General features: G+C 44.1%; 1 protein-coding gene across 2 annotated transcripts in view; it reads right to left on the bottom strand.

The window, feature by feature from the left end:
- Positions 1-1,536: 1,536 nt before the first annotated feature.
- LOC139556528 (leucine-rich repeat and fibronectin type-III domain-containing protein 2-like) overlaps positions 1,537-14,634 on the bottom strand; it is a 246,877-nt gene continuing 233,779 nt past the window's right edge. For both annotated transcript variants that reach the window (XM_071370585.1, XM_071370586.1), the window contains one exon: positions 1,537-4,485. In XM_071370585.1, the coding sequence (XP_071226686.1) occupies positions 3,450-4,485 (1,036 nt within the window). In that variant the 3' untranslated portion in view covers positions 1,537-3,449. The remainder of the gene's footprint in view (positions 4,486-14,634) is intronic.

The following is a 14,634-nucleotide window of genomic DNA, read 5'->3' as shown; positions in this document are numbered from 1 at the left end:
TGGCGGTAATGCACCATAACGTTGGGTGCCAACTGCCAATAAACCCCACAGAACAAGAACGGGGTGACAACACCAGTAGCTAGCTAGGATAACAATAAACAGTGTCGTTCACCCCCGCCTGTGGAGCACAGTTTTCCCGCAGTTCTGTTAACGACGGCGAGAGCACCTCAGGAGGCGTTAGCGAAGGACACTAGGTGCTAGCTAGCTAGTTAGCTTGCTAGTGGTACTTAGCAGGCGGGATAGGTTGCTAGGTAGCCAACGATAGACAGATAGACAGTGTCCATCACCACCCACCTGTCGGGCACTGCTTTCCCGCAGTTCTGTTAACGATGGCAGGTGTTCGGCAGGTGGGAGCGAAGGGCACTGTGCGCTAGCTAGCTAGGACTCCGCTGTACAGGAGGCGGAGGTGACACCGGTAGCTAGCTAGGACACAGGTAGACAGTGTCCTTCGTCACCCAAAAAACTCTGATAATACTTTTATTTCCATTTTGACCCACATTTTAGGGGAAATCCAGAATATCAAAAGTGTCACACAAGCATGAAGATGGCGTGCTCAAGGGGGGCCTTCATGCACGAACTAATGGGATGCTCGAGGGGGAGTATTACCCACATGCAGGAACGACCCGAATTGAGGCCCGCAATCACACACTATTGTGCATAGCAGGTGTTTTGACAGTGTCGGAGGTGGAGCTACGTTAGAGCTGTCAAATCCACAAGAGGATCCTGGCATTATACCTATTATGGACATTACCATTGGCTGCATGGAGTCGCGTTAGTATCAATCCCATGCAGCTGTGTTTACACATTCAAACACTGGAATGTGTGATCTACACCTTCATAGAAATCCTCATTATTTGGTTTAATAATTTGAGTGTAATTTTTATTTCTATATTGCCTACACTTTCTTGTTCTAAACTTTTAACATGTGTGGGGCCCGTGTGGCTTCGTGATAATGACCATACAACCAGTTTGAAAGCTGTAATGAAGTTACACCAAAGATACTTATAACTAACTCACGATAGTTCATCTGCATCGAGCTGCATGAGCTAGCAAGATCCTATTGGCACGTTTTAGCATGTATTTGCACTTCCGTTAGGGAACGCCTACTCTGTGTAAGTGCACTAACTCATTTTGCCATATTTGGTAATGAGTTGATGTTCCATCCAGATGCTTCAAATTTTCACCCCCTGTGATCCATCTGGGTTTCCCTTATCCATCTGTGGTTACACTTCCAACACGACCAAAACACCAGCTATGCGGGTGTCGGCTATTGAGGGTTAATACTTAATCTGATTGAATCTAGGCCCTAGTCAGAACAACTTCAAGTACAGTGTAGTCTGATATGAAATATAAACAATTACACTTCATCTAAAATAGCCAGTGCATTTCACATTGGATAGCTACACATTCTTCAAAGATCAAGATTCCAAATAAAGTTTTGTTAATTAAATAATTGCAATGCTGAACAATTCAATACATTTTTATGACAAATGTTGCACATTAGCATGTCTTATAATAAGGGTCTGACACAACATGAATGTTTCAGAATATCTTTTTTTTATTTTTCTTTCATTTTGTAGCAAAAAACAATAGGTTTGACCACCGAAACATTGTCTACAATTCCAGGTGAGAAATGTACATGGTTACGCTGTAATGATACAGTGAAGCACCTCTGTATTTCTTTATGCTTACAAAGACACTGGTATACATTATTGTTTTCGCCATTGAACATTCTCACTCAATTATTGTACAAAAAAGCCAGTATACAGAGTCAATGTACAGAAGCAGTGGAAGTCATTCAGACAACACAATGTGAGAAAGGACAGATAGAGAAAGAGAGATAGTGTATAAGGTCCTTCATGGTCTTATGAGTTAGTCCTCGATAAACATGCAAGTTGTACACGTTACAGAAAAGCCAACAACTTCACCATTGTTGAGAGCATAACCATTGTGCACTGTACGTTTATGGTACCTTACAATGGATTTTTTTGTAAACTCAAGTTAAATCAGTTGTAGTTCATGTTCATGAAGGGCTGTCTTGACACGATCACAAAGAGATGGAGGGTTTTGTAACACTGTGAGTTTATGCTACCAAACCAAAAATCCGGTTTGACAATTCCTAGACATAGATAGTTCAGTACGAATTCCCTGTACATTTCTCATGCCAATAACTGGTAAGGGTGGCAAGCTGTATGCTTACTCTCAAATGTCGATCATTTAAGGTGATGAGTTCCAGATAGAGAATAAAGGTCAGTGCATCAAAGTTCATAAACATGTACAAATGTTCCTTGGAATTGGAGAAGAATGCTTGTCTCTCAACAATTGTGCATGTTGAGCTGCAGTTTTTCTGGGGGCTTAATCTTTCTTGCTGGAGAGTGTTAACTTGTGTTGGTTGTGAGCTCTATATTGGGTTAATTCACGATAACGGTTAAATTTTTACGTAAGACCTTACCATTTTCACATTGTTAACTTTAAGAAAGAGAAATTGTTTGCTTGCTATATACATTAATCCATCTTGATAGGGTACCAGATATGGAATTATTTAATGAACCCTCAAATATATACTCTGTATATAAAGTTAATATATTCACAGACATTGTTTTCATGAAATCTTTTTTAGATATTTTTTTAAGGATTAATTATATTACCGATATATAAATACCATTCAGTTCGAATGGATTAAGAAACAAAATGGTTCTGTGGATATAAAAAAATGTGGCTGGATATACTTGTATATTGTGGTTTTTCATAATGCAAATATTCAGGTCGGAGCCCCATCTTGTACAGAGGCGAAGAACAGTACTGGACAATGTGTATTTGATTGGCAAAATTAAATATATAAAAATCCATGACATATTTCAGATGAACTTGCAGCAGTAGTATAGTCCAGAGGCATGGCCCAACATCTCAGCAACAGTAACAAGAGTGGCTTTTATGGTATGCCATTTTACAAGTCAACAAATACAGTGATTTGTTTTACGTTCCTTGTGTCTGAGAAACTAAGGCCCTCGTTATGAACAACAGGCCTGCTTCCAATTTCTGAGTTTCCATGTGACTCCATACCGCACACAGATTGCACAATCCACTAGGTTTCATTACATGACTTACTTGTAGTTTGTGGTTGACCATTACTGTGCGTGCCCCCTCCCCATGTAGAGAACACACACATACAAACACAAAACAACCTCACTCCACCAATCAGCTCTGTCCACCGAGCGTCTTTACCCTATTTATCCATTTGGGGTTCAAGAGGCGTGGTTTGAGCTTTACTTATCTGTCACAACAATGGTGGATCCACAATAGATTAACATGAATGAATTCCATGCAAACAAGGAAGGAGGGAGGAAGCAGGGACTTCTCCACTCACCGGTGGGTCTATCAGAACTGAGGCGTATTGCCACCTTCCTGGGGCAGTGTTTTAGAAGATGCAAAGTGTGTCACCATCTCTCCTAGACAGTACTCTCCATGACCCACTCTTGGCTCTCGAAGGTCCCCTTGCTCCCTCCCATATCCCCCTCCTCGTCACACTGCAGCAGCATGCCATTTACAGACAAGCTCCTCTTAGTCCAGATGCTGCTGATGCGCCGGGGGTAGCTGCACACCGGCGTTGTGGCCGTGGAGGCGCTGGAGGCCATCGCTTTCTCTGTTTGCCGGTTTGTATCCATACAGTCCCCCATGTCAAACGACTGGCTTCTTTTTGGCTTGGAGTCCAGAGGCAGCATGAGCACCCGGCTGAGCCGTGAGTCCATTGTGTGGCCCAGCAGGGGCTCCCTGTCTGTGGGGGGCCTATCGCCGCCCGCCACTAGAGTGCTACTGCTGGAGGATGGCTCCCCCAGGTCTCCCCTACCCCTGGCCTGGGCCGCCCGGAGCTCTAGGGAGTTGAAGGCCCCCAGCAGGTGGTCCAGGTTGGCCCGGGGCTTGGAGGGGGCCGCCTGCCTCCACATGTTGGCCAGGGTGCTGTTGGGGCTGTGAGAGCCACCCCCGGCCATCGAGCCACCCGACGAGGAAGAGGAGGAGGTGAGGCTGCTCTGGAGGGATCCGCAATTAAACTCCACCACCTCGTCTTGGATGGTCACTTTGGCCTTGGGTTTGGGCAAGGGCAGGGGCATGCCATTCTGTCCCAGCCGGCCCCCATTGGTCTGTGAGTGGGTGGCACTAACGCTGGTCAGCTTGCCGATCCCCCCCGTGCCACCACCCTCATTGTCGGTGGCCTTGTAGCGCAGCATCAGGATAATGATGAAGACGAGTAGCGTCGCCACGATGATGCCACCCACCACCAGGATCATGGTGCCCCCTAGGAACTGGCTGTGGAGAGACTGGCACTGGGTGTAGTCATCGCGGGTGAAGAACTGGGCACAGCCCACCACGTTGGTGGCAGTCAGGGTGGTGGCGGTGTCGTCCCAGGCGGCCAAGACACACAGGTCGTACTTTGTCCCCGACACCAGGTTGGTCACCAGGAAGGCATTGCTGGAGGCCGGGATCATCCTATAGAAACACAGAGCAAGTGTTAAACACGCATGGTGAAAACCTAGTAGATTTGGTACAATTGAATTGATCAACACCATACATGTAATATCAATGCAACAAAAATAAAACAGTGTTTGATTGTTCTTTATGATGTAATTTCCACTAAAAGAAAAAGAGGGCTTCCGTGTTTCTATGTTCATTCCCGGGGAGATGTCAAGTGTTGTCTATTTGTGGTTGCTGTTCTAGTCTAACAGACAGCCAGCTGTAATTGGCTTTATCTCTTTAAGCAGTCTGTCCTGCTGCAGCAAACAGACGCTCCATCCCATATCTGAGCCATGGAGATGAGAGAGAAATAAATAAGCAGAACACAGAGGAAGAGTGAAAGATAGTGAAAGAGAGAAGATTGAAAGCCTTGTGTAACAGCGAGAGCCTCAGATACCTATGTCGCTCAGGCAGCTGCAAGCGCTTTCTTACATCAGAAGATAGAGTCTTTGAGGCGAGAGACAGGTAGCCTTATAAAACAGTAATGGATGAGACCATCTCACCTGTCCAGAGGGTCTTATACAGAACAGTCCCTCCAGGATTTAGATACATTTTTTTGCAAATCAACAATTCCCCACATATTTGAGGACTTGCAAATTTGACCAATCACCTCACTATTACCGCATAAAACATCAAAATCATCACAATATTCCTTCATATAACTGTCCGATCACCACACTACAAAAAGAGGGCTCCCCCACTCATTTTGAGACAAATTTGACAAAATCATAGCAAAATGTCCGAATTTTGGCAGACAACTATCAAAAAAAAAGAAAGGAATCCTGGAGGAGCTGGCTGAAGTAACATGCCTGAGAACATGATGAGTAATGTCCAGGGAACTGGCTCAGAGCTCGACAACGTCAGTCATTCAGTCAAGGTATCTGGCCATGCACACCTGTGTTATATGCTGGCCATGCACACCTGTGTTATATGCTGGCCATGCACACCTGTGTTATATGCTGGCCATGCACACCCATGTAAAATGCTGGCCATGCACACCCATGCTGGAGTAACCCTTTATTTTAACAGGCTGTAATAAATTATTTATAAAAAAAGCATTTACTAACAGTTTGCTCACCATTTCTTAATCATTACTCCCACAATTGTAAATGTCAGTAAGCTAGATTTTTACACATTTATTTAAAATGTTCAGTATGTTTCCTAAAATCCTTAAACATCCTGTGTTATGTTCTTATTCTTTTACAGATGATATGTTTGTTCTAGGTCATTTTCAGCATCAGGTACTGCTGGAATGTCTACCACTGGTCACTCAAAACATTTATAGAGTATTTATAAAGTTTAAAAAGTGAGGATGGTTTATTAATGTGGGAGTAATGATTAATAACAGTGAACACATAATTTATAAAGGCATTATAAATGGTTTATTATGGACCATTTAAATAAAGTGTTACCAGCGGGCCATGAACACCTATGTAATATGCTGGCCATGCAGGTTCATGTAATATGCTGGCCATGCAGGTACATGTAATATGCTGGCCATGCAAGTCCATGTAATATGCTGGCCATGCAGGTCCATATAATATGCTGGCCATGCAGGTCCATGTAATATGCTGGCCATGCAGGTCCATGTAATATGCTGGCCATGCAGGTCTATGTAATATGCTGGCCATGCAGGTCCATGTAATATGCTGGCCATGCAGGTTCATGTAATATGCTGGCCATGCAAGTCCATGTAATATGCTGGCCATGCAAGTCCATGTAATATGCTGGCCATGCAGGTCCATGTAATATGCTGGCCATGCAGGTCTATGTAATATGCTGGCCATGCAGGTCCATGTAATATGCTGGCCATGCAGGTCCATGTAATATGCTGGCTATGCAGGTCCATGTAATATTCTGGCCATGAACACCCATGTAATATGCTGGCCATGCAGGTCCATGTAATATGCTGGCCATGCAGGTCCATGTAATATGCAGGCCATGCAGGTCCATGTAATATGCAGGCCATGCAGGTCCATGTAATATGCTGGCCATGCAGGTCCATGTAATATGCAGGTCCATGTAATATGCTGGCCATGCAGGTCCATGTAATATGCAGGTCCATGTAATATGCTGGCCATGCAGGTCCATGTAATATGCTGGCCATGCAGGTCCATGTAATATGCTGGCCATGCAGGTCCATGTAATATGCTGGCCATGCAGGTCCATGTAATATGCATGTCCATGTAATATGCAGGTCCATGTAATATGCTGGCCATGCAGGTCCATGTAATATGCATGTCCATGTAATATGCAGGTCCATGTAATATGCTGGCCATGCAGGTCCATGTAATATGCATGTCCATGTAATATGCAGGGCTATGTGATATGCTAGCCATGCAGGGCTATGTGATATGTTGGCCATGCAGGTCCATTTGCAGAAAATAATCCCATACCTACTGTAACATATGGTGGTGGATCATTGATGTTATGGGGCTGTTTTACTTCCACTGGTTCTAGGGCCCTTGTTAAGGTCAAAGGCATCATGAACTCTACCATGTACCAGGACATTTTAGCCCAAAACTTGGTTGCTTCTGCCAGGAGGCTAAAACTTGGCTGTAAGTGGATCTTCCAGCAAGACAATGACCCCAAGCATACATCAAGATCCACAAAGAAACGGTTAATTGAACATTTTGCGATGGCCATCTCAGTCTCCGGACTTGGACCCCATTGAAAACCTGTGGCTTGAATTAAAGAGGGCATAAGCACAGACCGAAAGACATCAAGGATCTGGATATATTCTAATATGGAGGGCTAGTCTTTCCCTCCCAATGTGTTTTTGAAATCTCATAAAACATTATAGAGAAAGCCTAAGTGCTGTTATACTTGGGTGCACAAAGGGGGTGCACAAAGGGGGTGCACAAAGGGGGTGCACAAAGTATTGAAAACAGGGGTGCCAATAATTCTGGCACATCTTTTTTAGATTTTTTAAATGACAAATAAAACATTTAAAATTATCTCTGAGAAATTGTATTAGTATAAAAGAATGTGATTTTTTTTAAATATTTGGAGCATACATATAGCTCAGTATTTGTTATATTTATTTTATACAGTCTTTTTTGCAAATCTTTATCGAGGTTGGCAATGATTTTAAATGTGCCCATATAATCATCAACAGGGATCATCAACATTTCTCCGGAGAAATTGGCTGAAATTGGCAAACCACATGGACACTGTAGTCAAGAAGGCACGACAGCAACTCTGTAACCCTTTCCTGCAGTCAAATGAACAATATTTATCAACAGGGTCGCCGTTGAGAAATTGGCTGAAATGGTCCACCCCCACAGACAGTGTGGTGAAGAAGGAGCAACGGTGCCTCTTCAACATCAGGAGGCTGAAGAAATTTGACTTGGCCCCTAAGACCCTCACAAACTTTTACAGATGCACCATTGAGAGCATCCCGTCGGGCTGTATCACCACCTGGTATGGTAACTGCAACACCCGCAACCACAGAACTCTCCAGAGGGGGCACATTGCCTCCACTCCAGGACACATTCAGCACCCAATGTCACAGGAAGGCCAAAAAGATCATGAAGAACATCAACCACCCGAGCCACGGCCTATTCACCCCGCTATCATCCAGAAGGCGAGGTCAGTACAGGTGCATCAAAGCTGGGACCGAGAGACTGAAAAACAGATTATATCTCAAGCCATTAAATAGCCGGCCCCCACCCAGTACCCTGCCCTGAACTTAGTCACTGTCACTAGCCAGCTACCACCGGGTTACTCAACCCTGCACCTTAGAGGCTGCTGCCCTATGTAAATAGACATGGAATCACTGGTCACTTTAATAATGGAACACTGGCCACATTAATAATGTTTACTCATTTCATATGTAAACTCAGCAAAAAAAGAAACGTCCGTTTTTCAGGACCCTGTCTTTCATAGATAATTCGTAAAAATCCAAATAAATTCACAGATCTTCATTGTAAAGGGTTTAAACACTGTTTCCCATGCTTGTTCAATGAACCATAAACAATTAATGAACATGTACCCGTGGAACGGTTGTTAAGACACTAACAGCTTACAGACGGTAGGAAATTAAGGTCACAGTAATGAAAACGTAGGACACTAAAGAGGCCTTTCTCCTGACTCTGAAAAACACCCAGGATCCCTGCTCATCTGCGTGAACGTGCCTTAGGCATGCTTCAAGGAGGCATGAGGTCTGCAGATGTGGCCAGGGCAATAAATTGCAATGTCCGTTCTGTGAGACGCCTAAGACAGCACTACAGGGAGACAGGACGGACAGCTGATCGTCCTCGCAGTGGCAGACCATGTGTAACAACACCTGCACAGGATCAGTAAATCCGAACATCACACCTGCGGGACAGGTACAGGATGGCAACAACAACTGCCCGAGTTACACCAGGAACGCACAATTCCTCCATCAGTGCTCAGACTGTCCGCAATAGGCTGAGACAGGCTGGACTGAGGGCTTGTAGGCCTGTGGTACGACAGGTCCTCACCAGACATCACCGGCAACAATGTCGCCTATGGGCACAAACCCACCATCGCTGGACCAGACAGGACTGGCAAAAAGTGCTCTTCACTGACGAGTCGCGGTTTTGTCTCTCCAGGGATGATGCTCGGATTCGCGTTTATCGTCGAAGGAATGAGCGTTACACCGAGGCCTGTACTCTGGAGCGGGATCGATTTGGAGGTGGAGGGCCCGTCTTGGTCAGGGGCGGTGTGTCACAGCATCATTGGACTGAGCTTGTTGTCATTTCAGGCAATCTCAACGCTGTGCGTTACAGGGAAGACATCCTCCTCCCTCATGTGGTACCCTTCCTGCAGGCTCATCCTGACATGACCCTCCAGCATGACAATGCCACCAGCCATACTGCTCGTTCTGTGCGTGATTTCCTGGGTGAGGGCTAGGGCCATTCCCCCCAGAAATGTCCGGGAACTTGCAGGTGCCTTGGTGGAAGAGTGGGGTAACATCTCACACCAAGAACTGGCAAATCTGGTGCAGTCCATGAGGAGGAAGTAGTGCACTGCACTACTTAATGCAGCTGGTGGCCACACCAGATACTGATCTTTACTTTTGATTTGAACCCCCCCTTTGTTCAGGGACACATTATTCCATTTCTGTTAGTCACATGTCTGTGGAACGCGTTCAGTTTATGTCTCAGTTGTTGAATCTTATGTTTTTACAAATATTTACACGTTAAGTTTGCTGAAAATGAACGCAGTTGACAGTGAGGCAATTTCTTTTTTTGCTGAGTTTATATACAGTATTATATATTATGTATTCTAGTCAATGCTTCTCTTCCTAGCTCCAACAGTGCTGTAGTATCTAACATTTCACAAAAATACACACAAATCTCAAGGTAAAATAACGGAATTAAGAAATATGTAAATATTGCTCATCCTAATATTTACATATTTCTTAATTCCGTTATTTTACCTTGAGATTTGTGTGTATTTTTGTGAAATGTTAGATACTACAGCACTGTTGGAGCTAGGAAGAGAAGCATTTTGCTACACCCGCAATAACATTTGCTAAATATGTGTATGTGACCAATACAATTTATTTGATTTGTTTCACAGTAGGTTTGTTTAAGACTACCAAGAAACACTCTGCGTGACCCTGATTTATCCCACTGCAGTAAAAGGTAAACCTCAGGAGGCTGAAGAAACTAATCCTGTCCCCAGGGGCCCTCACAGTATTCTACAGGAGCACCATCAACACATACTGTCGGGCTGCATCACAGCCTGGTATGGCAACTCCTCTGTCGCTGACTGCAAGGCACTACAGAGGGAGGTACGCTCAGTCGAACGCACCATTGGGCGCACACTGACTGCTCTCCAGGACACCTACAACACCAGGTGTCGCAGGAAGGCCAAGAAGATCATCAGGGACCTCAGCCACCAGAGCCACGGCATGTTCTCCCCACTTCCATCACTTGGACGCGGGCAGTACAGGCAGGAGCATCATGGCAAAAACTAAGACTGGCCAATAGCTTCTACCCCCCCACTCAACAGACATCTACCCTGCCCCCACCCAAATAGACATTTATCATGATGAATAGCCCCGTTTTGCTGTGCGCTGCTCTCTCCTCTGTCCGTGACTGATTGATTTTAAACATATTTGTTGACTGGTTCATTCAGATGAATTGAAATACAGAACAAAGTGGAACTCAAGGAAAACATCTGTTGGTGCTTATCATGGGGAGATAAACAAAAAATGTGGGCTGCAAAGGCAATTTGGACAGAGCATGAGGCCATAACATTAATCACAGAAAGAGAGGGAGAGGGATAGTCCTTAAACATTGCTTCTGGGAAGGAAAAGGAGAGGGGAGCCACAGTATTGTCAGTTACATTTTCAACACACTTCCTCATTGGCAAGAAATAGACCCAGCGAAAAACAAACAAACAAATCATTATTTCAGGCTAAAGCAATTCTTTTTTGGCCATCTAATCTCATTCGTAGAAACACATAATCGAGTCTAACGGTCGCCTCGCGCCGAACTGTGCATGTGCACGCCATCAAATCAAAGGCACTCCTTCGATATAAAGTTGTTTTTGATGAAAATGTAAACGTGTCAGTTTGTCACTTTCACGAGGTTGGAGTAATAACAAGTTCAACTACTTAACACCATGGCTCGAATCTAGTTTGTGCCTTTAGTTTTTTATAAAATGAACAACTAAGGAAGAATTTTTCACTTCTCTCATTGACTTCCCAAACCCCGGCCGGGTCTGTTTGGTCGGTTTCGCAAGCATTCACGGAAGCCTTGCGATGTTGCACCTCTGGGTTTAGAAACTCTGTGAGTCATGTTTGCAAAGCATAGCTCAATCTTCTCATTGATTTCTTAAGGCGGCCTCTCTCTGGACAAATACAGACAAGGTCATGCCAAATGGGTCTCTTGCTCCATTGATTTAGCCTAAACATCAGGGTGCTGGGAAATTTTATTATGCATTTCTAAGCAGAAATCCCTAATGGACTCTGCAGTCCCTGCTAGGGCATTTCTTGGGAGATGCTGCTGTACTGTATTGTACTGTAGCGGCAGCGGGGAGATTAAATGAGCCGTGACTCTCGCCAGTGTCCATACCCTTGAGTGTATATCTTGCAATAAAACTTCCAGCTATACTAACTATAATGGATGAATGCAACAAAAAAAAAATAGGGTGATAGGATATCATTTTTTGTTGCTTTGGGGAGGTTTGTGTGGATTTTTATTGGGGATAGGGTAGGGTAGTGCGTTTTTTGCCTGGTTTGCATTCACAATTTTGCAGGTTTTCATATATAATTTATTCTATCCTAGCCAACTTTGACCATCTGCTTGCATGCACCTCCCCTATCAGGGGTTTCCGGTACTTTCCACATCACCAGCCTGTGCCACAGTCTCCACATGGGTTGCCACCGTCAGCTCAGGGCTCATATTCATCACACTGGCACAAGAATCAGGTGGTGGACAGCACATGGTGCTGAAATTATCCTAATTCTAGTAATTCATTTCAGCAGTCTTCATTTTAATTCAAATTAACTAACAACTAGAGGACTTTGTATTGGAGCCTATTTCTTCCTATTTAAGAAATACAATGTAGGCCTACCTGTTTGACAAACTAAATTATAGGCTATCCATACATTTTTTGTCCAATTCCTCTCATAGTGTCACCATTCATTAATTACACTACATGACCAACAGTGGACACCTGCTCGTTGAACATCTCATTCCAAAATAATGGGCATTAAAATGGAGTTGCTCCCCCTTTGGTGCTATAACAGCCTTCACTCTTCTGGGAAGGCTTTCCCCTAGATGTTGGAACATTTCTGCGGGGACTTGCTAACATTCAGCCACAAGAGCATTAGGGAGGTTAGGCACTTATGTTGGGCCATTAGGCCTGGCTCACAGCCGGTGTTCCAATTCATTCCAAAGGTGTTCGATGGGGTTGAGGTCAGGGCCCTGTGCAAAGTTGGAAGCACAGAATCGTCTAGAATGTCATTGTATGCTGTAGCGTTAAAACGTCCCTTCCCTGGAACTAAGGGGCCTAGCCCGAACCATGAAAAACAGCCCCCGACCATTATTCCTCCTCCACCAAATTTTACAGTTCGCACTATGCATTGGGGCAGGAAGCATCCGCCAAACCCAGATTCGTCCGTCAGACTGCCAGATGGTGAAGCGTGATTCATCACTCCAGAGAACGTGTTTCTACTGTTCCAGGGTCCAATGGCTACAAGCTTTACACCACTCCAGCCCATGCTTGGCATTGCGCATGGTGATCTTAGTGCTGTGTGTGGCTGCTCGGCCATGTAAACCAATTTCATGAAGCTCCCGACGAACAGTACTTAGGCTGACGTTGCTTCCAGAGGCAGTTTGGAACTCGGTAGTGAGTGTTGCAACCGAGGACAGACGATTTTTACGCACTCTAGCAGGGCAGAAATTTGATGAACTGACTTGTTAGAAAGGTGGAATCCTATGGCAGTGCCACATTGAAAGTCACTGAGCTACTCAGTATGGTCATGCAATTGCTAATGTTTGTCTATGGAGATTGCATGGCTGTGTGTTCTATTTTATACACCTGTCATCAACAGGTGTGGCTGAAATAGCCGAATCCACTCATTTGAAGGGGTTTCCACATACTATTGTATATATAGTGTACCTGTGTCCGTGAAGGGTTTGGTCTGTTAAGTTAAAGCCAGTGCTCAAATTGAGAGGTTAGGCCTATGTGAGGGTATGCCATAGTCTACTTTTTGATAAAGACAATGGCAAAAAGCATACCTCTTTTAAGCTTAAGAATTTGAATTCTGATTATATAAAGCTGTCTATAACAACGCTTTCCTCCGCAATGGTTATGCTAGAAATTAGCTGAAAAATGCACAAGACAGACGCGACTCTGATGCATATGGGGATGTCTGATGCATATGGGGATGTCTTTAGTTTGTGTCTATGAAATTAAATTCAGCTACGATGCTGAGCTACGAAGTTCTTTAGCCGAGTAATCATTTTTAGTTTTTTTTGGCAAGTAATTTAATAGGCCTACAATTCTGACTCTATCAATTGAGCTAGGCCTATTCACATTCTTTAAAAGAGAAGATATTTAAACCCAGGCAGCTCTGAGGGACGCACTTGTGACCTTCTCTTGTAGGGTTACGCCTAGGAAGAGTAGCCAGCAGTTAAGGATATTTTGTTTTTGCTTAAGTCCTCTGTCTGGGGTGGAAAGGTAACTTTTGAAATTAGGCTACAATGCTTATAATCAATCATATGATGTCTCAGATTTAATTCTTTGCAAACAGCGACTGTTCTGTTACAAGTCAGTTAGGATCACCACTTTTTGAAATGTCACAATAATAGTAGAGAGAATGATTTATTTCAGCTTTAATTTCTTTCATCACATTCCCAGTGGGTCAGAAGTTTACATACACTCAATTAGTATTTGGTAGCATTGCCTTTAAATTGTTTAACTTGGGTCAAACGTTTTGGGTAGCATTCCACAAGCTTCCCACAATAAGGTGGGTGAAGCCAGCAGTCATTCGTTAGGAAGGTATTCGTCATAACTGTTAAAAAGACGAATGTATCCATCTCTACCTCTGATTTCTGTCTGAAATGCACCATTAAAATGCAAATGCAGATCCCATCTCCCTCCCTTGAAAAAACTCTAAACCTCATGATCTGCCTGAAAATTTCATTACGTTATGACTATTCATTGGCCCATTCCTCATGACAGAGCTGGTGTAACTGAGTCAGGTTTGTAGGCCTCCTTGCTCGCACACACTTTTTCAGTTCTGCCCACACATTTTCTATAGGATTGAGGTCAGGGCTTTGTGATGGCCACTCCAATACCTTGACTTTGTTGTCCTCAAGCCATTTTGCCACAACTTTGGAAGTATGCTTGGGATCATTGGCCATTTGCGAGCAAGCTTTAACTTCCTGACTGATGTCTTGACATGTTGCTTCAATATATCCACATAATTTTCCTACCTCATGATGCCATCTATTTTGTGAAGTGCACCAGTCCTTCCTGCAGTAAAGCACCCCCACAACATGATGCTGCCACCCCCGTGCTTCACGGTTGGGATGGTGTTCTTCGGCTTGCAAGCATCCCCCTTTTTCCTCCAAACATAACGATGGTCATTATGGCCAAACAGTACTATTTTTGTTTCATCAGACCAGAGGACATTTC

The sequence above is a fragment of the Salvelinus alpinus genome, chromosome 27 (assembly GCF_045679555.1).
Source record: "Salvelinus alpinus chromosome 27, SLU_Salpinus.1, whole genome shotgun sequence".
Taxonomy (NCBI): Eukaryota; Metazoa; Chordata; class Actinopteri; order Salmoniformes; family Salmonidae; genus Salvelinus; species Salvelinus alpinus.
This window is presented reverse-complemented; position numbering and strand designations above follow the sequence as displayed.